The sequence below is a fragment of the Dreissena polymorpha genome, chromosome 1, assembly GCF_020536995.1.
Source record: "Dreissena polymorpha isolate Duluth1 chromosome 1, UMN_Dpol_1.0, whole genome shotgun sequence".
NCBI lineage: Eukaryota > Metazoa > Mollusca > Bivalvia > Myida > Dreissenidae > Dreissena > Dreissena polymorpha.
In genome coordinates, this window is record NC_068355.1 from 106,034,642 (window position 1) to 106,050,562 (window position 15,921).

Here is a 15,921-nt window from a genome sequence, read left to right on the forward strand (position 1 = left end):
TAGAGGCCACATCAGTATCAGCTATCTTTCAATCAGAGGTTACAATATATCAGCTATCTTTCAATCAGAGGCCACAGCATATTAGCTATCACTCAATTAAGGCAACAACGGTATCAGCTATCTTTCAATTAGAGTCACACAGGATCAGCATCTTTCAATCATAGGCCACAGCATATAAGGCTATCTCTCAATTAAAGGCCCCAACAGAGTAGCTATCTTTCAATTAAAGGCCACAACAGTATCAGCTATCTTTCAATTAAAGGCCACAACAGTATCAGCTATCTTTCAATTAAAGGCCACAACAATATCAGCTATCTTTCAATTAAAGGCCCACAACAGTATCAGCTATCTTTCAATCAGAGCCACAACAGTATCAGCTATCTTTCAATTAAAGGCACAACAGTATCAGCTATCTTTCAATTAAAGGCCACAACAGTATCAGCTATCTTTCAATCAGAGGCCACAACAGTATGAGCTATCTTACAATCAGAGGCCACTACAGTATCAGCTATCTATTAATCAGAGGCCACAACAGTCTTTCAATCAGATACCATAACAGTATAAGCTATCTTTCAATCAGATACCATAACAGTATAAGCTATCTTTCAATCAGATACCATAAACACGTTATAAGCATCTTTCATCAGAGGCAACAACAGTATCAGCTATCTTTTAATCAGAGCTAGGCCACAAGTGATTAGCTACCTTTCAATCAGAAGCCACAACAGTATAAAGGCTGTGAAAGCATTTTTGTTATTTATTTTTTCATTAACTGCAGAATTGCAAGCAGAAATATACTTATCCAACTTATGCCCAGTAAGTGTCATGTATTTCAACATCTTTTGTAAGCTTATTTTTAATTGCAATTAATACTAAATGTATAGATGGAGATAATGTGGACATTTAAAAACATTTTTTCTCCAAATTTAATCTGAGCAATGTCAGGATACAAATATTTTCCAATCATGACAGTTACAATGATGGTCTGCAATGAAGAGTTTTTTGGGGTTTCCGCAATTACCTATTATGCATGACTTTGACACTCAAGTCAAAATGACCTAGAAATAGTAATGAACTTAATAGTGATCATGATTACGTAAAAGGACATACATGTGATTAGTTGTATCAAAGTCTAAAAACATTTAATTGTATTCAATACCATTTTTGACTCGAAGTATCTGCACTGCAGATTGGCTTAATTGGGGATCAGCTATTTACAGTTCTCAAAAACATATAAAATTGGCCATAGACAGCCTTTATCCACGATCATTTATTTTCTTTTGTAATCTTGACTTTCATATTTCATTCTGGATTGTCTCCCCTTCAATGCACAACACATGATCCTATTATATTTTAACCCTTTGCATGCTGGAAAATTTGTCGTCTGCTAAAATGTCTTCTGCTGAATTTCTAAAATTAGCATTTTCTTCGATTTTTTTCAAAGAACACTATCAGAATAGCAACAGTTTGGATCCTGATGAAACGCCACGTTTTGTGGCGTCTCATCTGGATCCAAACTGTTTGCAAAGGCCTTCAAAATTCGGTTCCCGCACTAAAAGAGTTAAACAGTACATAGATCTCTGCATTTAGGTATGTGTAAGGCAACAAAAAAAACAACAACTTGAAATTCAAAGTTTTAATTTTATAATTTATCGTCTTACAATGTACATCACACGAGTTTCAATTGACAACTTCAATACCATGTATCTGAGTAGTTTTTTTCATCAGAAGAAAATGTAAATTAAAAAATCATTGAGATATAGGTTTGTTGAATGTGCTACAAAACATTTTACCAATAATAATAGTGGGGTAGATGAGACAAACAAAATATATTTTATATATTTGAGTTACAGTGTATCAGCTAACCTCTTATGAGCACACCAAGGCAGTATTAGCTATCCTTCAATGAGAAGCCTGTAACCAACTGACATACTTGCCACATGGAGGAGCTGAAAGGAGAGTACAGCAGGGACATGCTGGGGGTGCCGGGCAGGGCAAGGCTCCTGTCTGCCCCCTCTAGACCCGCTGGCAGCTTCACAGGCGTGAACCCACTACCACCAGTGGACCCATTGCAGTGCCTTCCTGGTGTGCCTTTCTTGGGTACAGGTGTAGCTTTCGTAAAAAGCGTGCCTCTCTTAGCAAACGACTGCTGAAAAAATATATTTGCAAGGCATTGTTTTCTTAATTGCATACTAACAAAATGGACATGCAAATACCCGTACAGACCATAGAAGCAAGCAATAAACTTTTTATATACAATTTTCAAATAAACATTGAGAAATCTGTTATACATTTATACGATAAATCATGAATTTAATGAATACCAAATAAACACATTCCAAAAGCCCGAAGGACACATACTTGTTTGCAGGCCTTTGATGGTGTTTTGGCATAAATTAAAGATTTCACAGCAGTAGACGATTTCTGTGAAGAGGTACATCTTAAACTCCTCGAGCAGAAGACATTTTTGACTTGGAAGGTGTTTGTTGTTCCCTTGCAACCATTAGATCAAGGCCATCTGAGGTCAACATTGTGTTGTTCATAATGTCTTGTTTTTTGGAGATCTGTAATCACAAGTTAAAACAATACATGTTTCAAAAGGACATCTATGCCCCCATATTTCACATTTGTCTCAACACTGCACAAAATTCACATGCTGATGAATAGGATTTTGAAGGTTAATCACTCCAGCTGCTTACCTTTCTATGTTTGTGACACACAAATCTTAATGATAAACAAGTGCACATTTATATGGATTGCCATGAACAATTTGAGACAAAAATTACAATCAATAACATAACATTTTTTTGCAATGAAAAATGATATACAAAAGTTATATTTCTTTTAACCAATATATACTTGTGTGTGATTAAAATCTGAAAAATTAAAGGTTTAGTTTCAGCAGACAATCTTGTTTATTCTATTGAGGTACTTATTTTTAAACATATTTTGCATAAGACAAAAAGCATACTGATTTGCATTTGGTTGGTATTGTTTTAGGATGGCAACTTGCAGAGGCCCTGATTGCTGTATTTTTATTTCTTTACCAAAGTTATTGAAATTAGAGCATTTATAACTGGACAAGAGCCACTCCAAAAACTACAGTTCGAGTGTACAAATAATATTGTTTATTAAAGTCTGGCAGCAGATAGTTTACTGATGTCATCAGATTGGTCAACATTATGGCAAGCTATGTAAAATGTACAGGAAGACATTTGTGGAAAAACACTTTAATTTTAATAAGACAGTACAAGTACAAAGTCCGGAAAGCATGGAACACTGAGTTTAGAAAATGTACAAAATTATTTTAGCCCCAAACTGCTAGAAAACAACATACACAACTCTCTCAAATCATTCTATTTAAGCCTCTATGAAAATCTTGCAGAAATGTATAAAAAAATAATGTACAAAATGGTCCATGACAGACTACATTGACAAAGAAAAATATTATTTAACTGAAAAAGTGTGCTAAGGACACCAATGTCCTTGCTCTATTTTATAAGATACAGAAATGAATGTTGTTTGCCACTAATACACCAAACAATTAATACAGCATGTATGTACAAGACCTTTGTAGCTGTTGCAACACATAAAGCCTATTTCACATATCTGACATTTACATTTCAGCAAGCCCTTTAATTGGTTCAAATATCATGTCATCTTAAAATAAAACAATTGCCAATGATATACAAAGAAGTGGGACGTGCTCTGTGAAAAAGGGATTTAATGCATGTGCATAGCGTCATCTAGATTAGCCTGTGCAGTCTGCTCAGGCTTATCAAGGACACTTTCTGCTTTTATATTTTTCATTTCAAGAAAATCTCTTCTTAGCAAAAATCAAGTTAGGCGGAAAGTGTCGTCCCTGATTAGCCCGTGTGGACTGCACAGACTAATCTGGCATGACACTTAACGCACTTGCATTTAACTCAGGGCAACTTTCCACTTTTATAAAAAAAATTGTTCCAAGAAAGTCTCTTCTTAGCAATAAGTCAAGTTAAGGCAGAAAGTGTCGTCCCTGATTAGCCTGTGCCGTTTGCACAGGCTAATCTGGCATGACTCTTTATGACCGTGAAGATACAGACATTGCTGTTTCATGTGACACATCATCAAGATATTATTATTATTTGTGCTTTTATCTATTTTGTAATCCCTTTTGTACAGATTATTTGCAATATAAGATATATGTCCACATAGACCTCGACCTAAAGCTAGCAACATGGTTGTTTCAGGCAGCATTTTGACCTTAAATAATGACAAAAAATATATAAATATGCACAACTGAGCCAAACATTAACATTTACTTTAACAAGTACATATAAAGAATATGCAAAAAACCTGTAAGCGTCAACTGTGACCTTGAACTTCAAGGTAGCAAAATGGTTTTGCAACAGGGTGTGCCACTTTGATCTGAAACCACTTTTATCTTTCATGCACACCAAAGTTGTGAGACTGACATGAGCATGTACTTTGATACAGCATATGTAAAAACTGCAAGTGTTCACTGAGACCTTGAAATTTAAGCAAGGTACATGTTTGTTGCAAGCACATTTTTGTCTTGATATGGTGATCTTTTAAGCCCATGAATATCCAAATTCCATTGTACATATCAAAGTTATTGGCTGGAGACTAACATATTAGCTCACTATATAAATAAAGTAATATAATTATAATATAAAACAAAATATAAAATAATTTAATGAATTTAAAAAAAATTCAAGGGTAAATCATGACCTCAAAATTAAAGCAAACAACATGGTTGTTGCACACTTTATGTCGTCTTGAGATGATCATAATTTCTGCACATTTATTTTCCCATTTAAGTCCCATCATGTACAACAAACCAAACAATTAAAGACAGGGGTAACATCAAATACCATTCTGAAAATTATAATTGCAATATAAAGGAATAAAAATACAAAATTCTTTAGGATACAAAATATTGAGTATGATTTAAATTAATGCTGATTAGTCTGTTTTGTTGAGGCCTTTAAATGAGGTGAATTTTATTCCTAGGCTTTGTTGTCAATCCTACACTCTGTTATCAGCCCTACATTATGTTGTTGGTTCTACATTATGCTGTCAGTCCTACATTCTGTTGTCATTCCTATATTCTGTTGTCACTTTTAAAAGTAGGTTGTCTACAACATGTGTTTATGTTGTCATCTAAACATGAAAGTTTTGCAGTTTACAAATATGAAGTCATTTTTCTGCCATTGAAATATAATTTTTTGTCAAAAAATAAAAACAAAACAGTGAGATCATGCTAAATTCTAAAGATTTCTGGCTGAAGGCTTACACATTTTAAGGCACATGCAGATGTATCCTAGAGTAGAACTACTAAATATGATACAAATAAACAAATAAAAAAAACATGCAAGATAAGAAAATGTTCATGCGGACATAATATGTGGAGATAAAATATACTCAAATTCATACATATATTCCACATCTTAAGGTGCATATTAAACAAATTCACACACTCATTACAAACATACTTATAAAATTACTACACACATTCATACACATATTTATGCACATATTACAAACTTTCATACACATATAACACATATTTATGCATATATTACACATTTTCAATAAAATATAACACATTCAAGCAAAACATATTACATGTATTCATGCACATATAACAAATTTTTATACACATATTAAACATATTCATACACAAAATAAACATTATGATACATATTTATGAAAATATTCATTAACATTCAAACACATATAGGTATAAGCACATATTCATGAACATATTACACATATTCTAACATGCATTTTGCACAAAGGGACTTCATTTATTATGGATTTTTCCTGTCACATTTAACTAGTCACTTATGAGCATTAAACAGCATGTACTTCAGCTGCAGCCACAATCTGCCACACCATCTTGGCCCCCTAAACATGCAAGAAACAACCACACATCGGTAATCATGGCAGTCTTGGAGAGATATTTGTAAAACATATAGGCTCCAAACCTAAAGCCAAGTTGTCAATATATTTAATTTTTAAGATTTGTTTAAAAATACGCATTGATTTTTAAAGATACGAGTCTTTTTTTCTCTAATGAATTTCAAACATAATACATTTGTCTGATAAGCGTTCTGAATTGTATGGCAACGTTTTTGGTTTAAGAGCAACTATGACCTTGACCTCACAGTTGACATCCTTCTTCCTTTCCTGCCTAAAAACAGAAAACTTACTTGGACAATGAATTGTAGGTAAAAAAATCGCTTTCCTCCGCAAAAATCAACATATATTGAAGAAGTCTCAAGATATAATTTGGAAAGAAATGTCATGTCACAAGCTCTTGTATTAAAGACTTACCTTTGACTTTTAGACATCAAAATCAAGAGGCATGCACATTTCTTCCCAAATAAACTAGCATACAAGTTTTGAAAATCCTAGGGCAAAATGTTCTCTTGAAAATGTGCCAAAACAAATTATAATTTACAAGACCCTGTGACCTTGACCTTTGTCCTGTTAACGGAAAGCTAGGCATCTTCCTTTGCTACAAATTATCCAGCATAGTTTGAGCATATTTGATGATCATATGTCAAAGCTTCATTACCCGGTAACCCTTTCAGTGCGGGAACCGAATTTTGAAGGCCTGTGCAAACAGTTTGGATCCAGATGAGACGCCACAGAACGTGGCGTCTCATCAGGATCCAAACTGTTTGCTATTCTGATAGTATTTTTTGGAAAAAAAATCGAAGAAAATGCTAATTTTAGAAATTCAGCAGATGACATTTTAGCAGAAGACAAATTTCCCAGCATTCAAAGGGTTAAAACAAACTGTTCTGTAGACCTACCAACCAAACTTTCTAACCAAATTCCAACTTTTTTGAAGGTGGTCTTATAATATCTCATGATGTAGATTTTACCCGAGTTAGTACCTTGAAGTTGTTAAGAGGCATGTGGGATGTGTGAGCCAGGGGTGGGAAGGACATGGCCACCTCTGCCTCGTCCGCGGCTATCAGGTCACAGGACTGCTGACTGAGGACATCAAGGCTCGTCTCAATGTCGGAGGGTACGTTGTAACGCTTCTTACCAGAGGTAGAGCTGTAGGGCAAACACACACACACTGTATATAACATATACATGGTGTTTAGCAAATACACACACTGTATATCACATATACATTGTGTATCGTAAATGCACACACTGTATATCACATATACACTGTGTATAGTAAATGCACACAGTATATAGCAAATACACATAATCATTATATAGCTATGCACGCAGTCCATTTCACAAACACAAACACAGTATACCGCCTACACATGCACAGTATTAAGCATATCGTACATACAGTTTCTGGCATACATGGACACAGTATATTGCACACACACATTATATAGAGTAAGCACACTGTGTATAGCATTTAATTCATAGAATGATAAATGGCATTTCTTGAAGATTCAGTGAAGCTTGATGGCAGAGTTTAATTTTTGATTACGATCATCATTGTTTATGCTTATGGCTTTGAAATTGAAGTTTCACAACACAAACGAATTAAATTACATAAATGTAAACTTACCTAAAGAAGAGACACTGCTTCATTGCAAAGTCTTGCTTAATGTCTTCAAAAGTTGCAGGCACAATGCTGCCATTGTCTCTCTCAATCATCACAACCTTTCCAGACAGTGGTGCTTAGGACAAGAAACATGCGTTTCACATATTGCATGTATTTGTCATGGTATTGACAATCAAATTAGGATGAACAATATTTGAAGTGAAATTCATCCCTATGCTCATCATCCCCATACTGTTACACTCTGTTTGTTTTGTGGGTGACAGCACACTTTCACTTAATATTGCAATGACTGTTTAACAAATATTATTTGTTTGACACTCAATCTCATTGTCTCACTCAACCACACAATTAAGTGTTCATCAAATATGTATATATGAAGCTTTGTATCAGATATATGAGAAAACGCAATGAGTTTTCTATGGCCATAATATGCCTGTTTTTATGTACCTACTAACTTTAATGTTGATGAATTAAAAGATTCAACAGAAAACAATCTGTTCAAAAGTGTTAATAATAGACCAGACTGAACAATATACACATAATTACTCCATATTTTATCATATTGCACGATATATACATGTACATTCTTGTTAAAAAAATACCATGTATATGAAGATACACAAAGTGGGTTCTTTTACCTCTGTTCTCAATAAGATCTCTCAAGTTCCGCTCCAAGCTTACAATATGTCGTTCTGTTTCCTTCAGGGTTAAAGCCTGCAAATAGGGAATCAATTCTTGTGTGATTTGACCATACTAATTTCTTCTATAGTTTAGTTGTGCAAACATATATCTAAATATGTGAAAGTTATGGATAGTTCATAGTTCACTCATATTGTAACAAACAAAAATATATGAGCCTTGTTCTGAGAAAACTGGGCTTAATGCATGTGCGTAAAGTGTCATCCCAGATTAGCCTGTGTAGTCTGCACAGGATAATCAGGGACGGCTCTTTCCGCCTAAACTTGATTTTCGGTAAGGAGGGACTGCACAGGCTAATCTAGGACGACACTTTACGCACATGCATTATGCCCAATTTTCTAAGAACGCTTCTCATATGTTCATGATACCTACACAGATCAGGAAAGTGTCATCTCAATCTTGGAATTGAAGTTCTCTAAAGGGCATAACAAAGAGGAAATTTCTTTGGAAAATAATGGTCTTGTTCACAATTTTTGTCTTTTTATGTATATAAACAAACCTATTCTATTTGAAATAGTCTATAATAATTATAATTACATATACAAGAGCTGTTTTTGTGCCCCCTACTGCGCCATATATTTGACCTATGACCTTGAAGGATGACCTTGAGCTTTCACCACTCAAAATCTTCAATATTGCAAAAGTTATGACCTAGGTTAATGTTTTGGTACGGACACACACAATGACAGACAGGCCAAAAACAATATACCCCCGATCATTTGATCCGGGGGCATAAAAATATCATTAAAATGTTTGACAGTTGCTTGACTAGAACCCCGGAGACCACTATTTGTAAAAGTGTATGTTTAACCTCTACACTACTCAGTTATTACAACTTGTGTTGAGCATAAATATCTTTATTTTGTTTTGATTTTTACTAAATATTTGTAGTTTTAAGCACATACTAGGAGAACATTAGGGTTGCCAGAAATGTAGGAAATAAGGCAGTCCCGTCCTACACATAGCTTATTGCAGGTATAAATCATTAAACATGCAGAAGGACCATGAGGAATACATTGTGTCACATGCATCATACATATGAGATGTGCTCTGTGAATAAGGGATTTAATGCATATCCGCACAGGCTAATCAGGGACGACACTTTCCACTTTTATGATATTTCTTGGCAAAAATAAAGTTAAGCCAGAAAGTGTTGTCCCTGATTAGCCTGTGTGGACAGCACATGCTAATCTGGGACGACACTTTATGCACATGCATTAAACTCCCTTTTGACAAAGCACGGCTCATATCATTTGATATATTACTTTTGATAGTTTTCGTTTAGATGCTTTGCTATATCTCTTAGAGTGTGGTATAACATGTTTCATCACATTGTAGCACATGGCAACACTGGCCCGCCATTTAGCATCACTCTGTCTTCTACGCACTCTTGTTGGAGTTACACCACGAGGCATTCTCATCTGCAATCTGAAGTGTAACACATGAAGCGTGTGAAAACACTTACCGGTACATATTAAATTTGAAAACTTAGTTTTAGACTTCATTTTTTCCTTGGATTTTGTATTTACAAATTAAGTACTGGCGGGTTAAAAAATAGCAGAACTTGTTAACGCTGGCTGAATATTGAAATTCCATAAATGCAGACAACATGGGATCCTGGGAAAGAATCCTTTGATAACAAAACAAGCTAGGCTCTTTGTGAATACATATAAACCAGCCAGCCTTGAATATTTCCTCCTAGTTTTCCATTCAATAAACTTGATTTTCCTAAATCGGTGTGTGAGGGTCAAGGGCATGTATACACCAATCATACAGAGTTTACAGGCAATATATTATGCATATCATAACACATTTCATATATTGTACAATAAAAAGCTTCAAGATTAAAAATTTCTTATATTAAACAAGACTATTGCCAAGCAATACAGTCCCCTACCGGCTCCACCATTGTCAAAAATTCCTCCATTGTCAGAATTTTCTTTGTTGTTGCCATAGCAACCAGAATTTTTGACGTAGGAACAAAATGAAATGACGTGCATAATTTCCATATTGCCATCTATCAATGTTTCAAGTTTCATGATTTTTTTTTTAGGACTTTAAAAGTAATCGCAGGATCCAGAAAACCACCATTTTCAGCAGTATTTCTAGTCTATTTGTTGCCATAGCAACCAGAATTTTTGACGTAGGAACAAAATGAAATAACGTGCATTATGTCCATATTGCCATCTATCCATGTTTCAATTTTCATGAAAAAATATTACGAACTTTAAAAGTTATCTCAGGATCCAGAAAAGTGTGACTGACTGACAGACAGACAGAGTGCAAACCATAAGTCCCCTCCGGCGAAATATAATAATTAACCATTTTTTTAGTTACCTGTCGCAACTTCTGAGAAAGAGGTTACAATACTTACTATACTTTACTTTCATGCAAATTGTTAAATTAGTTAATTTCATTTAGTACATGGAAGTGCAAAGACAGGAACGATTTTGCCACTCTAAGAGTTGGTCTAGGTCTATTCATTTTACAGTAATAAACAAGAGATTGGCAAGCAATATTGTCCCCTACCGGTGAAACTCCACCCTTGTCAGTATTTTTTAAAATTATATTTGTTGCCATAGCAACCAGAATTCGTAGAAACAAAATGAAATGACGTGCATAATCTCCATATTGCCATCTATCCATGTTTCAAGTTTCATGAAAAAATATGAAGAACTTTTAAAGTTATCTCATGATCCAGAAAAGTGTGACAGACAGACAGACAGACTGACTGACAGAGACAGCGCAAACTATTAGTCCCCTACGGTTTCACCAGTAGGGGACATTCAACATTTTGATCAAAACAAATATTAAATTTAAAGGCTCATTTGTATTTGCATATCCGAGAATAAAAGGTGTCTTTAGTAAACTAAAAATATGATTACATCCAAGAAAACAACTGATTGACATGCAGATATTCCCAAAATATATGCTGAATAGTTTCACCTTTAATTTCACAAAAGTTTCAGTTGGCCAAAGTGAAATAACACATTTTAAATAAGGAGTTTGTGCCTATGATGCTATGTACAACTTTTTATCGAGTTGTAAACTGTAAATTGGTATCCCATGTTATACAAAAAGGCAAATAAAAAAACCTTTCACCATTCTTGTTTGGATATAATAAAAAATATGCGACCATTTTCCATTCACACTGGCAAAGAGTAGTTTTTTGTAACTACATGTGTATCATGCAAAGTTTGTGTACCCTTTGTGTTTTCTAAGATAAACCGTAGCCTATTGGAAATAAAAGGCTTTGATAAAGCATGTGTCATAAGAGCTTTTGAGCTTCATGCATTTGTCACTGCGTTAATAATTCCTATAAAAAATAAGAAGTTTGGTTGGAAGTTATATACTTGCCAAAACTCATCATAGCTGTAAAGGTTAAAATTTCAGTATTCAGTTTTTGTTTTCATTCAAGATTGGGTCGTGTAATAGGCCCCATTCCCAATGGAAAAAAGAATATTTTTTTTTAAATTCCCAATGAATGATTTCCACACACACAAAATATATATATATATATATTTTTTTATCTAAATATTTTCACATAAGATCAACCTTAGTAAATATAATACTGAAAACACTTGTCCTATTCTCAATTTTGGAGTATTTTTAGCAAAACAACAACAACAACCATAATTCACCAATTTTTGTCAAACCGCCATACATTTTACCAATCCAAAGGGCCCCAGCCCCATTCCCAAAATGGTTAAAAACCCATTGGTATTGTTGATAAAGTCCCAAGCAAAGTGAACGCTCATCTGGGTCTGCACTGTTTGCTTAAACGAATTTCTTTAAGAAATATTCTTAATATAGAAATAAATATACCCAACACCCCTAATTTTGGAAATAAATTGATCCAATTTAGAAGGATGGGAGAGTCCACTGGGCATAAATGGGTTAATATAGCATGATGATGCACAGCAGCATTTTGTTCTGCATGTTTCAAGTGTGGGTCAATTAAGGGAGTCTAGCATGTCAGTTACTAAGCTTGTGTTGTGATATCTGTTTGTTACAAATCTGACTGTATACATGTGGTTGTACTTTTTCCAGTTGTTTTATTTGAGCTAAGTTAAGTACATGTATGTTGGTCCAAGACAGTGGAGGAGTATTCTAACTCAGGCTTATAGTTTTGTATGCATGATCTTTGACTTTTGAGGAGTTGATTTTTAGGCTGCGCAGAAGAAATTCTAGACAAGTGAACAGTTTGCATTTTTACTTAGTGATTGACTTAATATTTTTGTCCCATTTGCGTCTACTTTGAAGTGTAAGACTGAGGTATTTGGTGTGATTTACTTTTACAAGGATGTGATCATTCTGTATCACATTAAGTTTTTATATATAATAAGACATATAAGTTAACCCTTTCCCACACAAAAGCAAAGTTGTAATGACAATATGCAACCAGCATAAAACCAGAGTCAGAGTAGCATGCAAGTAACTCACAGTCAGTGAAGGCAGGGACCTATACAAACATATATAGTTTCAGGCTTCCTGAAAAGGCCGGAACGCCGGTCTTGTCCGGCAAAATTCTTTACGGTCCGGCGAAGTTTCTAATATCACCGGTCCTTGTGACAGGCAAATAAAATTATGACTAAATACTGAAAAGTCAAATACTTGCCAAAATAATGAAAACTCCCCCATTAAAATCACTATTTTCGTGAATTTCTAGCCTTTTGTCATTAAAAACACTAACACGTCACTAGTTCTTAAGACTGCTCTCCCTTTGTTGTTGTTTCGACAACGTCAATTTCATTGGTCTGACATATTACTGTGCCATATCAAAACAATCAATATGAAGCGAAACTGTAAACATTTAAACAGGATTGTGGAAACATCACAGTTTACTGCGAAACCAAGAATGCACATGAGCAGAGACTTGTTGAAATCTGCGAGTTAAACATGCGAGTTAAACACCATTCTTTTCAATCCCCTGAAAATCTTTGTAAATTAAGCATTTTCAATCCTCTGAAAATCTTCGTAAATTAAGCATTTTGATGTGAGGCCTTCTTGTCCCCAGACATAAATCTTATAAAATAGCCTATTACATGCATCCGCTCCCTATAAAAATATATATTTTCCTTTGAGTCTGACTAGAATTTAAAGCTGTTGTCCATCATACACTGTAATCACTGGAACACGCAAATGTTTTGTTTTACTTTATCAAGTGTACTTATACCCAGGCTGCACATTCCAATAAATATGAGTTAAACTTTACTTAATTATTCAATTATAAACTCATGCTGTTCGATCAGGTGAATTTTTGTCCGGACAGGCTAACTTTTCCATCAACCTGTTCGGTTGACAGGCATTTTGGGGGACTTTTCAGCAAGTCTGTAGTTTGTGTAGGTCCCTGGTTAAAGCTTTATGCTGTTTGCTGCTCATCAGTACCTTAAAGAGACCTTTCATAGCAATTCTTGTAATATCACAAAAGTTAACATTAGTAAAAACTCTTCACATTATTCCATTGTTTTGCGTTGTAACGCTTTATAATTTTCAGGTTTTTAAATCGTCAAAAGATATTTTAGTCTATTCATATAGCGCATGGTAAATGTTCAGTATTACTGTTTCATCGAAAATACCACTACTATAACAAATATTAGCAAATCTGGAACATTTCCTGTTCAATTTTGTCCATTGACCAAAACGTGAAGATCCTTGTAAGGTTTGAAATAAAGCCTTTGGCACTAAAATCTAGTTTTTTAGTTTAATTTAACGTTATAATGAATTACATATGTGTCAAAGATAGTATCTGAGTGGTAAAAGGTTAACAATTAAACACCGTTTGTACCCTTTTCCAACGCAAAACACAAAGGCATGACTGTTGACTCTTGAAACCCAAAATACTGTGACACATTCCCGCCACATGAAATATCTGTTCGAATGCACATAAAAAACAATAACATAAACGAACGTTATGCAACCTAACTATAATCGGTTGTAATTCTTTTCAAAATATGTTTGATTTGAGCCGATATATTTTAAATAATCGCATTTCATACCCTATCTTATGACGTCATGAGGTCACGAAATCTAACTGGTCAGTAAATGAGATGGCCCAATGTCTTTCTGACAGCCTTGATCAATACGGCCTCCAGGTGGAGATTTGACTGGTTCCGCGCATTTCTCGTATTATACAGTGTGATTTTTAAATCGTTATTTTATATTTCATCTGACTGCTTTAACTGTAAATCATAGCTTTGCATAAAATATGCTCTTTAGATAAGAAAAAGTTCCAAACTGATAATTCTTTCAGATCTGGAAACATTTTATCTACATGATCCATCACGGCGATTAAGTAACCAGATCAACTAGTTTGGCGGTAAAGGTTGTTATTCTTATCTTAAGCATATAATACCTACTTACTTACACTTGGTACAAAAAAAAAATACCTAAAAATACGCGTAAACGCATAGAAACTTAAAATATATTTTTCTGCTTATGTTGAGTCTGTTCTGTCTGTTTGAATAGGCCTGGCGAAAATCACAATGTTTTCATTTGATAATCTGTCTGTCTGTCTGTCTTGTCTGTCTGTCTGTCTGTCTGTCTGCCTGCCTGCCTGCCTGTCTGTCTGTCTGTCTGTCTGTCTGTCTGTCTGTCTGTCCGTCCGTCCGTCCGTCCGTCCGTCCGTCCGTCCGTCCGTCTGTCCGTCCGTCCGTCCGTCCGGCCGTCCGTCCGTCCGTCCGTCCGTCTGTCTGTCTGTCTTCATTATTGACGAACTGTAAGTTTTTCTGACAATATTTCGCCAATTAACTGAAATGGCAGCACATTTATGCTTAATGCATTTGAAAAAGTAATTTGGGTTTACAGTCAGATATTCGGATATTGATAATTAGCCGACTTCCGCAATAACTTCCCACTCTGATCACTGGGATATAAGTTATCCGTTTATATTGGATGATTATGAAGCCATGTACTTCGGCTTAATTGTGAAATAAATAAATGTCAACATTTATAAGGTCTTTCCGCGCATGCGGCTTCATTATATGAGGACCGGAGTGTGTCCTAGAACTACCTTAGGCCACTCCAAATTGATCTGTTGGTCGTCGGATTTTCCGCACATATTTTGTGAAAATGGAAATTTGTTTATAAAAAATTTCCGCTCGCACTCATTTTTGTGTACTTCTGTAACCATAGCGCATGTTGTTGTTTTTCATTTGTGAAAAAAACGCGATCTAGCAGAAACGGTTTTGACGCCGAATACGAATGCCAATGCCAAATATAGTGTTTCGTAACCTTTTTAATCGATAACTGCAGACGCTAAAATATTTGATCGAGGTGACTAGATAAAATGGCTTTCTGCGCGAGCAATACATGTTTCGCTGTCGTGACCGTTTAAACATTTACCGGTAAACACATCTTCTACGTTCTGTGACTTATTTAAATGTGTTGATTTACGTTCGAACATGCAACTATCAGCAGATACCGTTAAAGCATGTTCAATTTCAAACAACATCGGGAAATATGACGTAAGATTTGTTTTTTACTTTTTCTTCATTAAATGGGTGTATAGACGGTATTTCCCTATATGTAGGCAAATTGTTCCTATAACATATTTTTAAGTGAACATAAAATAAACATAACATCATTAAATGCTGGTTCTAAAAGTTTCACAGGGACAATGTTTTATAATTTTTAAAATACATGGTTGACGGAACATGTTTAACAGCTAG

At 34.8% G+C, this 15,921-nt stretch overlaps 1 protein-coding gene across 8 annotated transcripts; it reads right to left on the minus strand.

Annotated features, from left to right (window-relative positions):
- Positions 1-1,939: 1,939 nt before the first annotated feature.
- LOC127865229 (uncharacterized) lies at positions 1,940-14,368 on the minus strand. 8 transcript variants are annotated; one of them, XM_052405243.1, is made up of 7 exons: positions 14,251-14,368; positions 9,517-9,679; positions 8,191-8,266; positions 7,556-7,667; positions 6,897-7,074; positions 2,362-2,564; positions 1,940-2,149 (listed from the first exon to the last, which is right to left on the minus strand). In XM_052405243.1, the coding sequence occupies exons 2-6, from the start codon at positions 9,670-9,672 to the stop codon at positions 2,442-2,444; spliced, it is 645 nt and encodes a 214-aa protein (XP_052261203.1). In that variant the 5' UTR covers positions 9,673-9,679; positions 14,251-14,368; the 3' UTR covers positions 1,940-2,149; positions 2,362-2,441. The 8 variants fall into 8 exon arrangements, with proteins under 8 accessions (XP_052261203.1, XP_052261205.1, XP_052261204.1 ...); XM_052405245.1 differs by having other exon boundaries at positions 14,178-14,266; XM_052405244.1 differs by having other exon boundaries at positions 14,173-14,255.
- Between the last annotated feature and the right edge of the window lie 1,553 nt (positions 14,369-15,921).